At 37.7% G+C, this 18,085-nt stretch overlaps 1 protein-coding gene across 1 annotated transcript; it reads right to left on the reverse strand.

Annotated features, from left to right (window-relative positions):
• Positions 1–1,615: 1,615 nt before the first annotated feature.
• On the reverse strand, positions 1,616–12,647 carry LOC149845628 (malate dehydrogenase [NADP], chloroplastic-like). Its single transcript, XM_089995872.1, has 14 exons — positions 12,361–12,647; positions 12,012–12,126; positions 6,678–6,764; positions 5,745–5,829; positions 4,178–4,359; positions 4,004–4,074; positions 3,840–3,930; positions 3,668–3,742; positions 3,429–3,530; positions 3,162–3,284; positions 2,370–2,438; positions 2,207–2,275; positions 2,058–2,111; positions 1,616–1,960 (listed from the first exon to the last, which is right to left on the reverse strand). The coding sequence occupies exons 1-14, from the start codon at positions 12,564–12,566 to the stop codon at positions 1,907–1,909; spliced, it is 1,383 nt and encodes a 460-aa protein (XP_089851998.1). The 5' UTR covers positions 12,567–12,647; the 3' UTR covers positions 1,616–1,906.
• Between the last annotated feature and the right edge of the window lie 5,438 nt (positions 12,648–18,085).

Genomic DNA, 18,085 nt, shown 5'->3' on the forward strand with positions numbered 1-18,085 from the left:
TTGGGGTTAATGCTAAGTTAGAATTATGGAGACAGACATTGGAAGCAAGATGTTTTAAGTTGAGTAAGAGTAAGACAAAATATATGGAATGTCGGTTTAGTAAGCAACGAAATAGTGATGGGAGTGTAGTGAAGCTTGGTGAGCAAGAAATACCGGTGGATGATTGTTTCAAATATTTGGGATCTATCATTCAAAAATATAGAGAAATTGATGGAGATGTAAATCATAGGATAAAGGTTGGGTGGATGAAATGGAAAAGTGCAATTGGAGTGTTGTGCGATCGTAGAATGCCATTGCGGTTGAAGAAAAAGTTTTATAGGATGACTATTAGGCCCGCTTTATTATATGGTACAGAATGTTGGGCTGCCAAGAGACATTATATTAAAAAAATGAGTGTAGCTGAGATGCGTATGCTTAGATGGATGTGTGAAAATACCATAAAAGATAAGATTCGGAACGAGGAGATACGTAAGAAGGTAGGCGTTGCACCCATTGAAAATAAGATGAGAGAGAATCGTTTACGGTGGTTTGGACATATTCGGCGAAGGCCTAATGATGCTCCAGTTAGAAGGATGGAGAAATGAGAAAATATATTAGTTAAAAGAGGTCGGGGTAGGCCTAGGAAAACTTGGATGGAGATGATAGGAAAGGATATGAATGCTTTGAACCTCACCGAGGACATGGCATTGGATAGAAATGATTGGAGAAAGATTCATGTCGAAGACCCAAAATGATTTTCTTTTTTGGTTCATATCGCCGACCCCAATTGTTTTTGGATGAAGGTGTAGTTGTTGTTGTTGTCGTTGTTATAAAATATTAATTCTTATTTTTTTCTGAAATTACCCAAATTTTAAACATTTTTTGATATTTGGATCCAATTTGAGATCCATATTCGAGGCTAAAATCCATAATAAACATGTTAAAACACTCATGTAGTGAAGTGGATTGGGTCGTACGATCCCAAAACAAAGAGACCCATTATCCATGTGTCCAAGTTGTTCACACAACAATCAATCAAACATCGGACACAAGGAATACATGCCTTTATCTGGTCTAAACAAACGCTGAACAAGTACAATTGTTCATGTTCTGGACAAAACATGTGTTCTGTCTGTTCTTTTCAACTGTTCTGTCCAAGCTTGGACAAGCAATCAAACAGTCCCTAAAATCTTGGAGGATGAATAGATGATATTTAGCTTCCAAGAAAAAAGAAAAGCACAGAAAAGACCACTACGGATGTGTTTTCATGTTTTCTTCGGTGCAATATTTCTCGGCACGGTCTTTTCAGAAAGAAACACATGATATTTTCCCATGTTTTTTCTTTAGCTTATGGGGTGATTTTTCATGTGTTTTTTTCATTAACGATACTGTAATGGCACACGAATAAGTGGCTGTTGATCAAGGCACCAAATATTGGTAAGGTTTGCTAGTTGGTGCAATTGAGATTATGGAGGTTGGCGTGGCTGCAGTTGCGACTACTAAAAATAATGAGTGAATTAGGCGTGCATATCTGTTGTTCAAGTGATAGTGACATGCTTGTACGGTTGTACCTGAGTTTCATGAGTCACGTGAATCTTTTGGTGTTGCTGCTGCTGCTGCTTGGCCAGAATGCTTGAACAAATGCCAGTCTCAAGGAAGACCGACATAGTTTCCGGTTCTGCACTGCCACACAAGACTCCTAACACCAACATCCTGGTCCGGGTTTAATAGATGATACACAAGAATTATAATATTACAACAAATTTCACACCTTTTGGGATACCATGACCTCAATACATGATAAGTGAGGCTACAACTTCTCTCTGACTGTCTGTATCGATTTGATATTTCTGCTTGATGGGGTTTGCTGAATATTGCAATTATGTGTGGCTGTGAGCTTTGAAATAAGAGCCACCATCGGTCTGGCTTATTGTTCTCCAGGAAGCATGGTATCCTCAGGCAGATCGCAGTATGCATTGCCCTGAAAGTTATTCACTTCTTAATACTAAGGATATCTTATCCTGAATCATACACCGATTACCGATACAATTGAACTGAGACAACTCTAAGTGGTATACCTCTCCTGTTAGATGTGCAACACATCTTTTTTCAGCAAGCAGCTCCGCCTCAGTCTGTTGCAGCAGCTCAATGTCAGGCCATACAGCTTATATGGATACAGATCACCAATTCACGTGATTGGTACCCAATGAAAAAAGAAGAAACAGACCTTTTTTATTCGTTGTCGGAGGTAATCATCAATAATTACATCGTCGACTAGCTCATAATCACCATCACCCTGAACATTACAAAGGAGGGCTTTGAGATTTTCCACACTTGACAGCAAACAAAATATTTGGGTACAGATGGATCTCTGAATGCAAATTATGGACCTTTGATCTGCAAGGCATACTGAAAACAATATCCTCTGCTATACCGTACGGGTTACCATTGGTATAAACCTGGAGAAGTAGACAGGAAAATGTGAGATATAACTGATGTTGCAGACTCTATGAGTATGCACTGGCCATTAAAACATGAACAGCTATTTGGATGGAAGGACCGATGATGATGCCATAAAAGTAGATCCACTGCAAAAGACGAGGTCGTTAGTTGTATGATAGGTTCATCAATAGGCAGCAGCTAAGGATATTTGATATCATTGATTAAAGCTTTCATTTATGTAGCTAGTTATGTGGGTCTGACTGATAAAATAACCAAGCACAAATATGAATAGGAAAATCAACTGAGACTTAAAAGATTTGATTTGTATAACAGACACATAAATGTGGACAAGACCACAATCTGTTAGTAATCAGCTATTTAGACCAAGTACATGATAAAAAAAACAGCACGCCAAAATAGAGTAGAAACATTCTTTGCGTATATATATGTGCATGCCTCTTGTATCATATAAGATTCATCCAAGAATTACATCATCCAATAACTTAAAAAAGAGAAATGGAACATAAAATACACACACTTTTTCCTTCTTTTTCCTAATATGCAATATCATAACTTAGTTGAACAGATATAGTGATCATAATTGATGGGCATATAGCTATTCATGAACATGCTTCACTATAATTTCCAAGAAGCTATTGATAGGAAAAGATTAGATTCCCACTAAACATCATAGAACATCCTAATACTGGAAACAGATGACGCCTGTTAGTGAAACATACCGCTGAAGAAAACCAGTCTCCTTCGGGTGTAGGGATAACGAGAGACCTTATAGCATCAACAGTGGATACAGCTGTTGATGCTGCTGAAGATCTCCCCCATTTCTTGATAAGTTCACCTCCTCTCTGCCAATAAGTTTCATAATTCACCAAAAAATCATTGAGGTTGGTCGGCTAAAAAACAAGGGGTAGGAAAAGGTGGGATCGTCCACCATATTGAAAAAAAAGAAAGATCTTGTAATCATTCTCAGAAGTGGTCAATTTATATACCTTCTGAACCTTTTGAGTGAATTCTTCCTCTAACCATTTGGTATCAGTAATAACTTCCTTCACTGGCAGGCCCAGGATTCTAGCATTTAAAAAATCTGGAACCTGTTATTTTCTATAAACTGATTAATCCTCAACATATATAGTACAAATGGATTTCACATCCAATCTGGAAATAAGATATGAAAAAAGAATTATGACATGCAAGATGAGTACAATGATATGCAACTGAATTCAGCTACCTGAGTTGTTGAGTGGTTTCCCCAAATGGTCATGTTTGAAACCTTATCGTAAAATACACCAGCTTTCAGGGCTAACTGCAAGTTTCCAAAACATAATTCACAATGCAACAGACAAACTTAAGGAGCTAAATGGTTGTTATAGTAAAAAAAGGTTTATAAGCAGGAAGCATACTTGGCATTTGGCTCTATTCTCATCCAACCTTGTTAAAGCATGAAAGTTCTTTGCAGGAATATTTGGAGCATTCTTCAAACAAATCAGCGCACTAGCACAAGAAAGTAGTGAGTACTAGAGTTCATCCAGACTCATTCAAGATACTAAATAGACGCTCATCTTACTTTGTGTTGCATGGGTTACCGACAACTATCACCTTGACATTAGGATATGCAACTGCATTGAGAGCTCTACCCTGCCAGATATAACACATGTTTATGTCATACCAAATATACGTTCTTCTAAGAATAAGTAGTTTCATGACTGTAAAAAATCAAGAATGAGCACTGGCATAAAACCTGTTCAGCAAAAATCTGTCCATTTATATCTAGCAAGCCTGCACGCTCCATTCCTGGGCCTCGAGGCTTTGCCCCAATCAAAAGTGCCCATTCAGCATCCATGAATACGTCATAAGGATCTATACCTATGCTAACCTCTCTCAACAAAGGATACAAGGAGTCCTCCAACTCCATTGCAACCCCTGCGTGATCAGAAAGCTTAGGTCAGCTAAATAAATACAGTCATAGACCATGCATCCAACAAACAAGACTGTAAACCTTTTATGCGACTATGTCATCCAGTTCTACATGCAGCCAAACAGTACTATCTTATGGACATGTTGAAGGCATTGAAGTGCATTAAAGAGATGGCGATCTAGTGGAATCCCTTCTCCAAGGATAAATGAGTGTGGGTTCAAATCATGTTTCCTTATTCCTTCATCAAGGGAAGGATTTTTTCTCAGATGAATGAAATGGAGACCAAGCTGGATCTTGCTTGAGCTCCATCTAGCTGTTCAAGCTCGAGATCTGGATATATGTACTGACTGAAGCTCAAACAGCTCATGCACAGTCTTACCAATGAGTGCTTGCTTAATTAATAATAAATGGTTAAGAGACACAATTCTACAAAGAAAACTTTGTATTAGATGTAAACAATCCAGAGTTGAAAAATATTACATTTAAGCCCTCCCTCCCAAAAAAGAATTAGAGGCTTCCCTTCATATGCAGGTGCCATATAAGGCATCTAAAAAAAAAACGTGTTGTTCAAACCCGAGGCGAAGTGTATGCTGTTACTAAAATACAATGCCAATTCTAGAAGAAGAATTTAGAATTGCATAAAAGATCTGGCAACAGAAACTTTTTCTGGGAGAAGAGGCATGCACCTCATCATGAAGTGTATGCCTCTCGCTGTTATTGGCTCAGGTACATGAATCACAGAAATCTCAATGGAATCCCTCCTCCAAGGATAAATGAGCGTGGGTTCAAATCATGTTTCCTTATTCCTTCATCAAGGGAAGAAGGATATTTTCTCAGATGAATGAAATGGAGACCAAGCTGGATCTTTCTTGAGCTCCATCTAGCTGTTCAAGCTCGAGCTCTACATATATGTACTGACTGGAGCTCAAACAGCTCATGCACAGTCTTACCAATGAGTGCTTGTTTAATTAATAATAAATGGTTAAGAGACACAAATCTACGAAGAAAACTTTGTATTAGATGTAAAGAAGCCACAGAGTTGAAAAATATTACATTTAAGCCCTCCCCTCCCCCAAAAGAATTAAAGGCTTCCCTTCATATGCAGGTGCCATATAAGGCATCTAGAAAACAAAACGTGTTGTTCAAACCCGAGGCGATGTGTATGCTGTTACTAAAATACAATGCCAATTCTAGAAGAAGAATTTAGAATTGCATAAAAGATCTGGCAACAGAAACTTTTTCTGGGAGAAGAGGCATGCACCTCGTCATGAAGTGTATGCCTCTCGTTGTTATTGGCTCAGGTACATGAATCACAGAAATCTCACTGAAATCTGTCCAGTGAAGTACATTAAGATTTATGATAACTGATCTATTTCCTAATTCAACATACCTTCAAGAGCTTGAAATGATCTTTCAGATCCCAACAATCTCAATGCAATTGGTTGATCTGGACCAAAAACCTCACCAGATGCAAGCTGAAGAAGAATAAAGTAGTTATAACCACATTTTACTACACATTACAATGAGACTAAAATTTATAAGAGTTCAAATGGAAGAAAATGATGTTTAACTAATCTGAATTACAAAATGAAAAGAAAAATGACACGTGGAAGTTAAAGAGGAATTGCAAGTGATCTCTTCATAGCATCCCAGTAGCACTCTTCTAATCAGCTAATTTGCGTATGTAGAACTTATGGTTCTTCAAACAAAAATCCTCTTGGAAATAGACAATGCAGATTAACAGTTAAATTAGCACATTTTATTTTTCACAGGAACAAGTATTTCTTGCTACACCTTTACAGATGGTCAGGAGACAGCAGCAGCACTACTGAATAGAAAAAGGTATAGAGCAGGGATACGGTGATCCCTGGATTGAACTGAACTAAAATTAAAACTAGTGTAAGGGATGCTTAACAAACATATGTTGTAGTTCAGGAACTTTAGCTGCTGGACTTTTTGCAAGTGTAGGTTTACCATATGGCAGCACTTTAAAGTGAAAGATGACACTTAAAGCATAAGCACAATTTCAGACTCTCCAATATTCGAAGATTTGCAACATATAATTTCACTGCCATGAGTTCATTATTAGAGATTCCATTTATTTGTCAATATATATATTTTTTCTAAACGAACATCAAACTTTTCTCAGCAGTGCAGGCAGCCATAATCTGAAATATCTTTGATTCAGATGTGCTATTTGCTATGTTATCTATGTGGACATTGGTGTATATATATGTTCCCACATAAAAAATAAGAAAAAACCACTAAATTTCCAAAACTTCCTCTGACCTCAAATCTTATAAGAAACTAAAGTGCTCATTACCTTGAAGAGCAGGTGGTTAGAAATCATTCCAGCAGCACCTGAAACTGCAACTCTTATCAGTTTTTTCCATGCCCGTGTCTCCTCTTCCTGTGAAATAGAAATTTAATAAAAGAGGTTTCTAAAGAGAACATCATGCTAAAGCTATTGAGACAAAAAGGAAAAGTGCAATTCATAAACATGGATGCACATTCACACACAGTGAGTTTTTATTAATGTTATCATATGCTAAACATGTAGAAAAGTTTTGAACATTTTCCTTTTTCTAATGATGTCACATAGGGAACTGAATTCCAATTTCTAGGACCTATTTAAATCATAAGAAAAAAACCCTCTACCTAAGTTATTGATGCTCTGAAGTGTTTAAAGCATGCAGTAAGTTACTAAAAAGAATCAAATGCTTTGATGCAGAATATTGAAATTTTGCTCATTAAGCACAAGCAACCAACACATGGTCAAATCCAAAATATTTACATGATAAAGACAATCATGAATCAATGAGATCAACCATGGGTGGCATAATTGTTGGCTCAATATGTTTTCAATATAACTTCTCATTTATGTAGAAATCTGCAAAAAATGAAGCATTTGAGCGACAAAAAAAGGAAGGTAGCTCTCTTTGTATATAAATTAATGAAAAGGTGACAACCAGATACTATACTTCTGAGAATAGATGCACAGATAATGATGATCTGAAACATTTCTTCGACAAGCAGTCAATGCTGTGTCTAATATCTTGTTTTCTGCATGCATATGTCTTCACTCCACACAAGGAAGCAGAAAGTTATCTGAAATCTCTTTCCAATTGTATGAGTTATGTCTTCACTCAACACAAGGAAGCAGAAAGTTTATTATGTGAAATCTCTAACCAATTATATGAATTTTGAAGTTCCATGCTGAAATTTCTTAGGACATCAGTCTGCTACCCATGTATCAGAAAGAACTATGTTAAATATGAAAATGCACTTGAGAAACTTGTTTGTGAAGTAGCATACTTTTCATCTATTCAGTGCAATGATATGCAAACAAGGCATGCTACAAGGATAGTTTACTATTCACTTCCCCTGATCTTGTACAGAACTTATTTTTCCATTTTTACCTAAAACTTCTAATTTTCCAGCTTTCTGTTTGTCAATCTTTTCCATTCCCTTCTTCTCTTTCTGTGTTAAAAAGTTGTTGGTATGAAGCTTACACTTCATCCCAATGAATTACTTAACCATTTTACTTAATGACGTGACTAGATCGTATTTGTTACATGGCAACAAAGCAGACAACTTCCATTGCAATATAAACTCTAACAAACCAAGATACAAGGATTCCAGTATGCCTCCTAAAGCTCTCAGGCAAGGATGTGCAGATAAACATTTTCCTATATCCTAGACAAATGTAAAACTATAGCCAAGACACTGCCACTAATATAAAATCACAAGATACCAATGAGAAGTTAATTAGCAATCACATATCTCAAAACCTAGCTTTTAGTAGACTCTAGTTTCTAACACTACAATGCTAACTTGTTTTAACATTGTCCTATGTCCATTGCATTCACACAGAGGTGCAATGAAGATCCAACAGCATCAGTTTGAACTTTGAAGCATGCTTTGCAACCAACAACTCTCATCGCTTCTCTCACTAATTCTTGACATTAATTAAGAATTTACTCTAACTTCAAAATAAAAATTTAAAGATCATGGACTTTTCATGGAAGAAAGTAACAAGCAGAAAGGTTTAAAAAAAAAAAAAATCTTCTCAATGATGTCTCACACGCATAGTAGAAGAACCCACAACAAATTGTATGATACAAACACTTGAAAAAGATTTCATGTACACCAAGAGAAGCTACTCAAAAGGAGACCACTGAAACTAATCTCTCAAATAGGTTCCCCTCTTAAGACTTTCTAAAACTTTACACATTATATAGCATGGGGTTTGCCTTTCCCCAATCTTTTCAACGTTTCCCCTTTCAATACAGAAAGGTACTTCACTGCAATCATAATTAGGAAACATAATCTATAAATGACATCTATAAAGTAAGGCCTGTTTCTCATTACCAAAAACTTTACTGAAATCATAATTAAGAAGCGTAATCTATACATGACATCTATAAAGTAAGGCCTGTTTCTCAAAACAACAACAACAACAACAACAACAACTACGCCTTCATCCCAAAACAATTGGGGTCGGCGATATGAACCAACAAAGAAAATCATTCTGGGTCTTCCACATGAATCCTTCTCCTCCATTCATTTCTATCCAATCCCATGTCCTCGGTGAGGTTCAAAGCATTCATATCCTTTCCTATCACCTCCATCCATGTCTTCCTAGGCCTACCCCGACCTCTTTTAACTAATATATTTTCCCATTTCTCCATCCTTCTAACTGGAGCATCATTAGGCCTTCGTCGAATATGTCCAAACCACCGTAAACGATTCTCTCTCATCTTATTTTCAATGGGTGCAATGCCTACCTTCTTACGTATCTTCTCGTTCTGAATCTTATCTTTTATTGTATTTCCACACATCCATCTCATCATACGCATCTCAGCTACACTCATTTTTTGAATATGATGTCTCTTGGCAGCCCAACATTCTCTATCATATAGTAAAGCGGGCCTAATAGTCGTCCTATAAAACTTTTCCTTCAACCGCAATGGCATTCTACGATCGCACAACACTCCAGTTGAACTCTTCCATTTCATCCACCCAACCTTTATCCTATGATTTACATCTCCATCAATTTCTCTGTACTTTTGAATGATAGATCCCAAATATTTGAAAGAATCATCCACCAGTATTTCTTGCTCACCAAGCTTCACTACACTCCCATCACTACTTCGTTGCTTACTAAATCGACATTCCATGTATTCTGTCTTACTCTTACTCAACTTAAAACCTCTTGCTTCCAATGTGTGCCTCCATAATTCTAACTTAGCATTAACCCCAGCTCTAGACTCATCAATCAAAACAATATCATCAGCAAACAACATACACCACGGCACATTTTCTTGAATTGATCTCGTAAGCTCATCCATCACTATAGCAAATAGGAAAGGGCTTAAAGCAGATCCTTGATGTAACCCAACCGTTATAGGAAAATTGGTTGTCACCCCTCCACAAGTGCGGACATTGGGTACTACTCCTTCATACATATCTTTAATTATACTAATGTACTTGAGAGAAACACCTTTCTTCATCATTGTCCACCAGAGAACGTCCCTAGGTACTCTATCGTAAGCCTTCTCCAAATCAATAAAAACCATATCCAAATCTTTGTTCCTCTCTCTATTTCTTTCAATAAGTTGTCTAAGAAGATGTATAGCTTCCATAGTAGATCTTCCAGGCATAAAACCAAATTGATTCTCCGATATCATGACAACCTTCCTCAACCTAGACTCAATCACCTTCTCCCAAAGTTTCATAGTATGACTCATGAGTTTTATACCACGATAGTTTGTGCAATCTTGTATATCACCCTTATTCTTATATAGAGGCACCAAAGTACTCTTCCTCCACTCATTAGGCATTTTATTTGTTCGCCAAATCTTGTTAAAAAGATTTGTCATCCATTCTAAACCTTTCTCTCCCAAGCATTTCCAAGCCTCGATAGGTATACCATCTGGGCCAACTGCCCTTCTTGATTTCATTTTCTTCAAAGCCTCTGCAATTTCTTTCTTTTGAATCTTGCGCATGAAGTCACGATTCATCTCATGAAAAGGAATGGAAAAGTCTCCAAGCTCCTGAGCATGACTTTCATCATTAAATAGCTTATCAAAATAATCTTTCCATCTCTCCTTAATCTCCTCATCTTTGACTAAAACCCTTTGCGTTTCATCTTTGATACATCTAACCATACCCAGATCCCTCGATTTCCTATCTCTCATTTTTGCAATCCTATAAATATCCTTCTCACCCTCTTTGGTATCCAACTTGTCATAAACCTCCTTATATACCTTATCCCTCGCGTTCCGAACTACTTTTTTAACTTCCTTCTTTCCTATCATATACTTCTCCAAATTCTCATTATCACGACTTTTACTTAGATTTCTATAACACTCTCTTTTAACCTTAATAGCTAATTTGACATCCTCGTTCCACCACGATGTATCCTTACCTAGCGGTGCACCGCCTTTAGACTCACCCAATACCTCCTTAGCCACCTTTCTCATGCCACCCGCTATCTTATTCCACATAGATTTTGAATCCTCCTTGAGACACCAATCAACTTCCTTAACTACCCGCTCTACAAACATTCCTTGTTTAGCTCCTTTCAGTGCCCACCACTTAATTCTAGGATCTATCCTATGTCTATTCCTTTTGCGACATTGTCTAATTCTAAGATCTAAAATTAAGACTCTATGTTGTGTAGCTACACTTTCTCTCGGTATAACCTTACAATCGATGCAACAACCCCTATCTCTCTTTCTAAGTAGGAAAAAATCTATCTGACTCGTATTAACCCCACTTTTAAATGTTACTAGGTGAGACTCCCTCTTCCTAAACCAAGTGTTTGCTAAAATCATATCATAGGACAAACCAAAATCTAAAATCCTTTCTCCACTATCGTTTCTTTCTCCTATACCATAGCCTCCATGGATACTCTAAAATCCATCCCTACTAATGCCTACATGCACATTAAGGTCACCGCCGATGAAAAGCCTTTCTCCATAAGATATCCCTTGTACTACTCCATCTAAATCTTCCCAAAATTGACGCTTAGTGGAATCATCTAAACCTACTTGAGGTGCATAAACACTAATAATATTAATAATAGCCGTACCTAATACTACTTTAATAAGTAAAATCCTATCACCCTTCCTACGGACCTCAACTACATTATCTATAAATTCACGACTCATAACAATCCCTACTCCATTCCTATTCCTATTTATTCCTGTATACCAAATCTTATATCCCCAAGGTTCTATCACTTTTGCTTTCTCACCTACCCATTTGGTCTCTTGTAGACATAAAATATCAATATTTCTCCTACACATAACATCTACTAACTCTACCAACTTACCAGTTAAAGACCCTATGTTCCAAGTGGCTAACCTAAGGCCTGTTTCTCATTAGCAAAAAATTCGGAAGCTATCCCATGGTTTTTTATATCTTACAAAAAACACCCCATGGTTATACAAATTTTTATGTAGTTCCAATGACTATGCAATTGCAGAGCAAAACAAAACAAAACAAATAACAAAATAATTCGTCAAAACCACCTAATTGTTAGAAATAAAACAGAGCAACATGGTTAGAACGATTGAACAAAAGCAGACAAACGCTCCTACTAAGATACAACTATAAAGAAGAAAGCTACAAGAGAGGAGGGTGCATTTACCGCCTTCAGGTCGTATGTGAGGCAGAACACACCGTAGCACTCCGATTTATCCGATTTTGGTTTGCCGTTCTGCAAAACGGCCACCGGTGCAGCTGGAGATTGTGCTTGCACTTGGCTACCAACACAGAAAAAACACAAGAAAAATGCTCAACGATTCTAAACCACTCACTAATTTGACTAAACAAAACGAAGACCTCAGAAACTAAAAAAAACAACCAAACCCCAACTCGCGAACAACCGTACATCCAATACCAAGTAACTGAAAACAACAGAAACCAAACAGAGAGAGAGAGAGAGAGAGAGAGAGAGAGAGAGAGAGAGAGAGAGAGAGAGAGAGAGTTTTTCTTACTTGGGTGCAGAAGAGCAAACCAATTTGAGTGGATGGTGGTGTTGACGAGGCTTAAACTGTGAGCCATGAAGATGGGATGGCAACACAAACGATGATGCTCTGTAAAGCTTGGAAGGAAGAAATGAGGAGCATTGGTTGTTGTTGTTGGTGGTGGTGGTGGAGGAGGGGGGCAGGTAGCCATGGCAGGATAACTCAACCACCGCCATTCTCACCGCAAGCAACTCTCAACAATCAGAGAGAGAGAGAGAGTTATGGATTCTGTGGTCGTATCCAAGTGGGAGGAAAGAGCATAGTAGTAGACAAAACCAACGGTGAGGCCCCAAGACATCTGATACAAGATTTTATAGGGCTCACGTCTTGCCAAGTGGCAGATAGAAGGTCATCCGAAGGACCACCGATCTAACATTACCTGGACCAATCTAACGGTCACGAGGTTTAACTGCTTAATCCAGGTAACTTAGTGTCCTTAACACCCTATCTTTTGTCAGCTGAACTCCAAAGTTCTTGGACACTTGAAAGGGACCTCACCGTTGGTTTTTCAGTTTGGACTTGTGTAATCAGGTTCTGTTTGAGAGCCTTGAATTGGAGGTGTGTTGCGCTTTCCCCAGTACTTTCTTTCATGCTATCCGTTGTTTGGGAGCAGTGGCGTTGCCAAAACACTACGTTAGGAAACAAGCTGAGCTGCTCATGGCTCTGCTCATAAAGAGCTCGTTCAAAACTCGTAAAATAGGCTTGGCAAACTGAATATGAACAATAGGTACTTGGCTCGGCTTGACTCATATAAACTTGTTAGGTAGTAAGAAATATATTTTACATATAATTTTTGTAATCTTATTTCTTCTCTAAAACAATGTATTTTTTCTATAAAGAAGCCAAGCTCGAACTCGGTTCATTTAACTCAGGCTGATTATGAGCTTGAACTCAGTTTGGCTCGCAACAATAATGAGCCAAGCTTGAACACTTCAAGCTCATCTCATTCAGCTCGCATGGAATTGGCAGCCCCAACATCATATTTCAACACCATTCACAAGAGAATGATTTTGGCAACTCCATCCTCAACACCACATTTTGGCAACATAGAAATGGTGTTTTCGTATCAATGCAAGGCTCCTAAACATATCCCATGTCTCGATTAGCAAACCACATCTTAAATCCGGGATAATATATAGTTAGGTTCCATGATGTCTAAATGAGTTTATTTTTTTATTTTTAGTTTGTTTGTTGTTTTTGCATGAAATTCACCTTACAGATATGCTCTGCATGGTTTGGTTATTGTGGATTGGCTTTTGGATTGTCCAGTTACAACACAGGCACCATTTTATGAACCTAGAAAAAATCAACGGCATGCAATTTGCAATATTTTCTTGACATAAAATCATGTTCTTTGGTTGAAAATTAAAATACTTTCCAAGAGCTGGTTCCTAACATTTGGACTGTTGAATCTATCTATGAACAATTGGGGTCGACATGCCCATGCATATGATTTCTTAACTCATTTGGATGGTCAGATCGACATGACCAAATACTAACCCCTTTAATCCGAATGTTTTTTGACATCCACATGTGGGTATTAGCAGTTAGGTATGCTAGGATAGTTGAAAAAGACGAGTAAAAAAAAGGATAATGATACTTGGCATCATGGAAATTGTGCCATAGCTCATGAAGTGCCTGTTTATTTTTCATTTGGCCATAAAGATAGACCGATAATGCATATATAAGTTTTATCTTTGGTATCTACCATTAAGTTTTTCTGAAGTGCATGTTTGGATATTCAAGTTCATGAGCCTTAGTCACGTATCCATACCGCATGCTTTGTGAGTTAGAAATAATTGTTATGTAACTTGATACTTTTAGAAAGTTCAACTTCATAAGCTTGGCCAAGTTTCATCGGTAAAGATGGCAAGTGCATTTCATGTTAAAAACTCTTATCATATGTGTTCTTGTCTCTTTAATGAGATTTATTAACCTTTTGTATCTGAAGTGTTTAGTGGACTTCTTGTCCGTGGATTTATGATTTTTTGAAGAATTCTAAAACATCATGTATTGCATATAATTGTATTAATTGACATATTATTGTGCACATCATTGTATTATTTTTATGCTAAGGTTTTTACCTAACTTTATTAGATTTGATTTGAATAAGTATGTATTGCCTTTTTATGGCATTTGGATTGTCCATCACTCAATTTTATATAATGCACCATTTGTTTGTCCTTATCGAGGGGAGTTGTACACACCTCGATGTTGTGGAGTTAAGGTTAGTCATTGAGGTGAGTTACGTGTGTACCTCATGTCATCTTATCAATCTAGATTTTTAAGGGTTACGAGTGATGTGTTGTCATTTGCTTTTGATAGTTGATTGCCTCTGAACTAATTGTTGTTGGAAATTCGAGCAAGTCATTGGTGTGAGTTGTATGTATCGCATGTCATATCTTCTGAGTATAAGCGGGTGATTGACCTTGGTTTCTATGAATGTGTTTTAACATTCATTTGTTTATATGATCATTGAAAGCTTGATATCTTGTGATGGCCCAACTCAAGCTTGGACAAATATTGAAGTTCAGTTAACTCCAAATATTTCTAAGGCTTAATGGGCTATTAGCAGTACCCACTTAGGAACAGTTTGCAACTAGACCCATTCTATTTGCCAAGCATTGTTCAACAGGGGATACAGAGACATAACTGAGCATATCCAAGTTGCTTAAATTTTGCCAAATAATTTGGTCAAGTTGGCTGAGTTGATTACTTTCATTTAAGCCTTTGGCAAGTCTTGCAGTGCCACCAACTCTTCACAAATTCTCAACCAGCCAACATCCTGTCACCAGAAGGTCCTCATGAGTTTGCACAGTGAACATACCTTCAATAACAAATACAAACTGAATGGTTGGGACTGACACCATGTTGTTAGGTGAGCACGTGCAAGAGGTTCCATTTTTTACCAGATGAATACAAATCCGGAGGGAAAACTTTGTTGATTAACAATTGTTCACACAAGGTGGTCTATCCACTACTAATAGTTGGGCTCCACTTTTCATGACTTTGAAATGCTTGATTTTCATACTGAAACTGCGACTTGTTTAGAATGTGCATTATCTTACGCAGCTATTGCACATTGGAAATCCATAAAACCAACATTCCGTGCTCGTGGTTTTGAAGGAAACAGATGGCATGGATGGGGGTTCAATCTTCATGGTTTGGTGGCTATGGTAGGATTAAGTTAACGGGACTGTAAGGTATATCTGCACTCCAACCCAAAAGATTTCTCCTGATTAAGAAAGATATCTTAACTATTTCAATGAGATTTGGCACAACATCACCTTTGACTTGCCATGGCTAAATCGTTGGTGGAGAGACTTTTCAGAGCCATATGGAAAATTTCTCGTCGATGCTTGTCCATTTGTTTGTTGGTTAACTGTCAATTGTCTGTGGGTCAAAGTCTAATGTGGTATGATGGACCCCCAGACTGGTCTGTAACTCTTGAATGTACTTTATAGTTTTATATATTAGAGGGAGCCTAATCCCCCAGCTTGATTATCGAAAAAAAGACCATCTCAATGTGATAAGAATTTCATATCCTTTGCCGCAAGGCGAAAGCAGCAAGCTCCATAATGGACGAAGAGGGTGGCTAAGGAGTTTTAATCACTTGGGAGTGGGCTATACAACAAGATGTCATGCTCGCCCAGACCGGAGCAGATCCAGTGATCGGACCAGAGTACTTCGTAAGGTACTCAGGCCACAGAAAACAAAATTGCCGTGCGTGTAGCAATTTTCCGTGTTTTGTATCACACGGTAAATCGCTGCATGGCGTAGCAATTTTCTGTGTTTGTGTTTTACATACGAAATCACTGTATGCGTGCGTTAGCGATTTTCAGTGTTTTGTGTGGCCCGAGTGAGTATTCAGGCCCAATCACCTAACTACGCACCACCTGACACCTGAAACCCATCACCTGAACCGTAGTTTCCCCTCGTTAAACATAAAAAGGAAAAAGATTCATTTGGTTGTCACTCAACTCTCTCAAAGCGTGCTCTCTCATTAATTTAATCTTAATCATGCTTGGTAATAACCACCAAAATTCGAGGGCAGATCAGGTGCTAAGTGATTGTTGCTGCACCTGATTGCAGCAGCACAATAAAAGTGTGCAATCACATTTCACCTGATCCTTTCTCCCAAAATTCATGCTACCCTCAAGCATGAATTGCATAGAAGGGCAGTTGTGCAGGATATTCAACAAATAAGACAACAATATCAAGAACGATTTCCTTGATGGTGTGCCTACTTAAGGCTCTGTATAAGAAAACCAGGAGTTTCTCAAAGTGAAATGGTCACATCCATTTGTTTTACCCATTTTATTTTGGTAAAAGATCATGCAAATGTAAGAGAAAAAGTCTTGACTATTCAGTAGGGGATGGTTGGTTTGGACTTTGAACTTTAAATAAAAAAAAAAGTAAAGTTGGTATGAACTTTAAACTTTTGTTTTTTTATTTATTTGTAACCCGAAGAAACCACACCCAACACAAAAACCAGGTCTTACTAGCTCAGCCTGCCATACCTATGGTCATCATGATGGCAGCTTAAAACTCTGAGTCTAGGACGCTGCCCCTAGGGCCTATGCTGGGCATTGGCTTGTTCAGAGGGGTGATGACCATGAGAATCGATTCTTAAAAATATTAACACCCCGATCTGGGACCTTGAGAGTTCGAGCTTGGTTGGTATTACTTTTCAGAGGAAAAGTGTACATAATTCACACAGAGAAAACATAACTTCATTTTTTTTTCATTATCTTTCAATAACTCACTTTCTTTACATTGTTCATCATTCATAACAAAAGAAGATAACAATTATATAAATGTTCAATGATAAGAAAATAAAAACTACCAAGTGCTCTGTCAAAGAAGAAGTCGATCAAGTTTTGTCTGTGCTAATGTGCCTAGAACCTACAGTTGTAATTAAACATGGGGGTGAGTTTGCAACTTAGTAAGAAATATTTATAAGTAATTAAATACTTAAACTTACAGCTGTATTGAGCTCTATGCTCCTAGTTTGACTTTAGTTTTCGATACACCACACATGTTTATATGTTTTAATTACCCCTAATATACTCTTAAACACTCTATCACAACACACTACTCTTAGGTTGGCTATACTGGTCATAGTTGTCTATGGGTGTAGCAACCCACGTAGAATACCCAAATTCTACATGTTGACAAGACAATGAACCATACACTCTCAGCAGTTCCCAAACCACTAAGCATTGTAGTGAAAAAAAAGAGACCCCACAGGTAGCTAGTCTGGAGGTCAGACTCAATCTCAATCTCGGTATAGTTCATGCTAGATCCTAACAATGATGGTTCTCAATCATTCATGGTCGTCTAGAGTCCCCAAACACTGTATGAGTGTAACCCATAGTCATAGACTAAGTTCAACACATAAACTCATATTCTCAAGCTCATATTTAACTCATTCTCTCACGAGTGATATCGTAAAATGATCATGGCAGATCACATTCTTTAATCTCAGGATGACATTAAGACTCATACTCATCTCATAATAAGCATGCAACGATGTAGGGTTTCCACATCGTTAAATCACCGGTGGCCTACTCTCCATGGTGGTTGCACTCTGGCCGTGAACCAGGTAGCCCTTACCACATGCCACCATTTCTGAGATTTAAAGAGGTTATGCATGTTAATCTCAATATATTCATTCATACAATATGAATAGAAT

Source organism: Nuphar pumila, chromosome 2, assembly GCF_984573655.1.
Source record: "Nuphar pumila chromosome 2, dmNupPumi1.hap1.1, whole genome shotgun sequence".
Taxonomy (NCBI): Eukaryota; Viridiplantae; Streptophyta; class Magnoliopsida; order Nymphaeales; family Nymphaeaceae; genus Nuphar; species Nuphar pumila.

Coding starts and splice junctions, on each gene's coding strand:
- LOC149845628 (XM_089995872.1), bottom strand. CDS start 12,566: ATGGCGGTGGTTGAGTTATCCTGCCATGGCTACCTGCCCCCCTCCTCC. Junction 12,127..12,360: donor GTTTGCTCTTCTGCACCCAA/GTAAGAAAAACT, acceptor CTGTGTTGGTAG/CCAAGTGCAAGCACAATCTC. Junction 5,830..6,677: donor CTAACCACCTGCTCTTCAAG/GTAATGAGCACT, acceptor ATTCTTCTTCAG/CTTGCATCTGGTGAGGTTTT.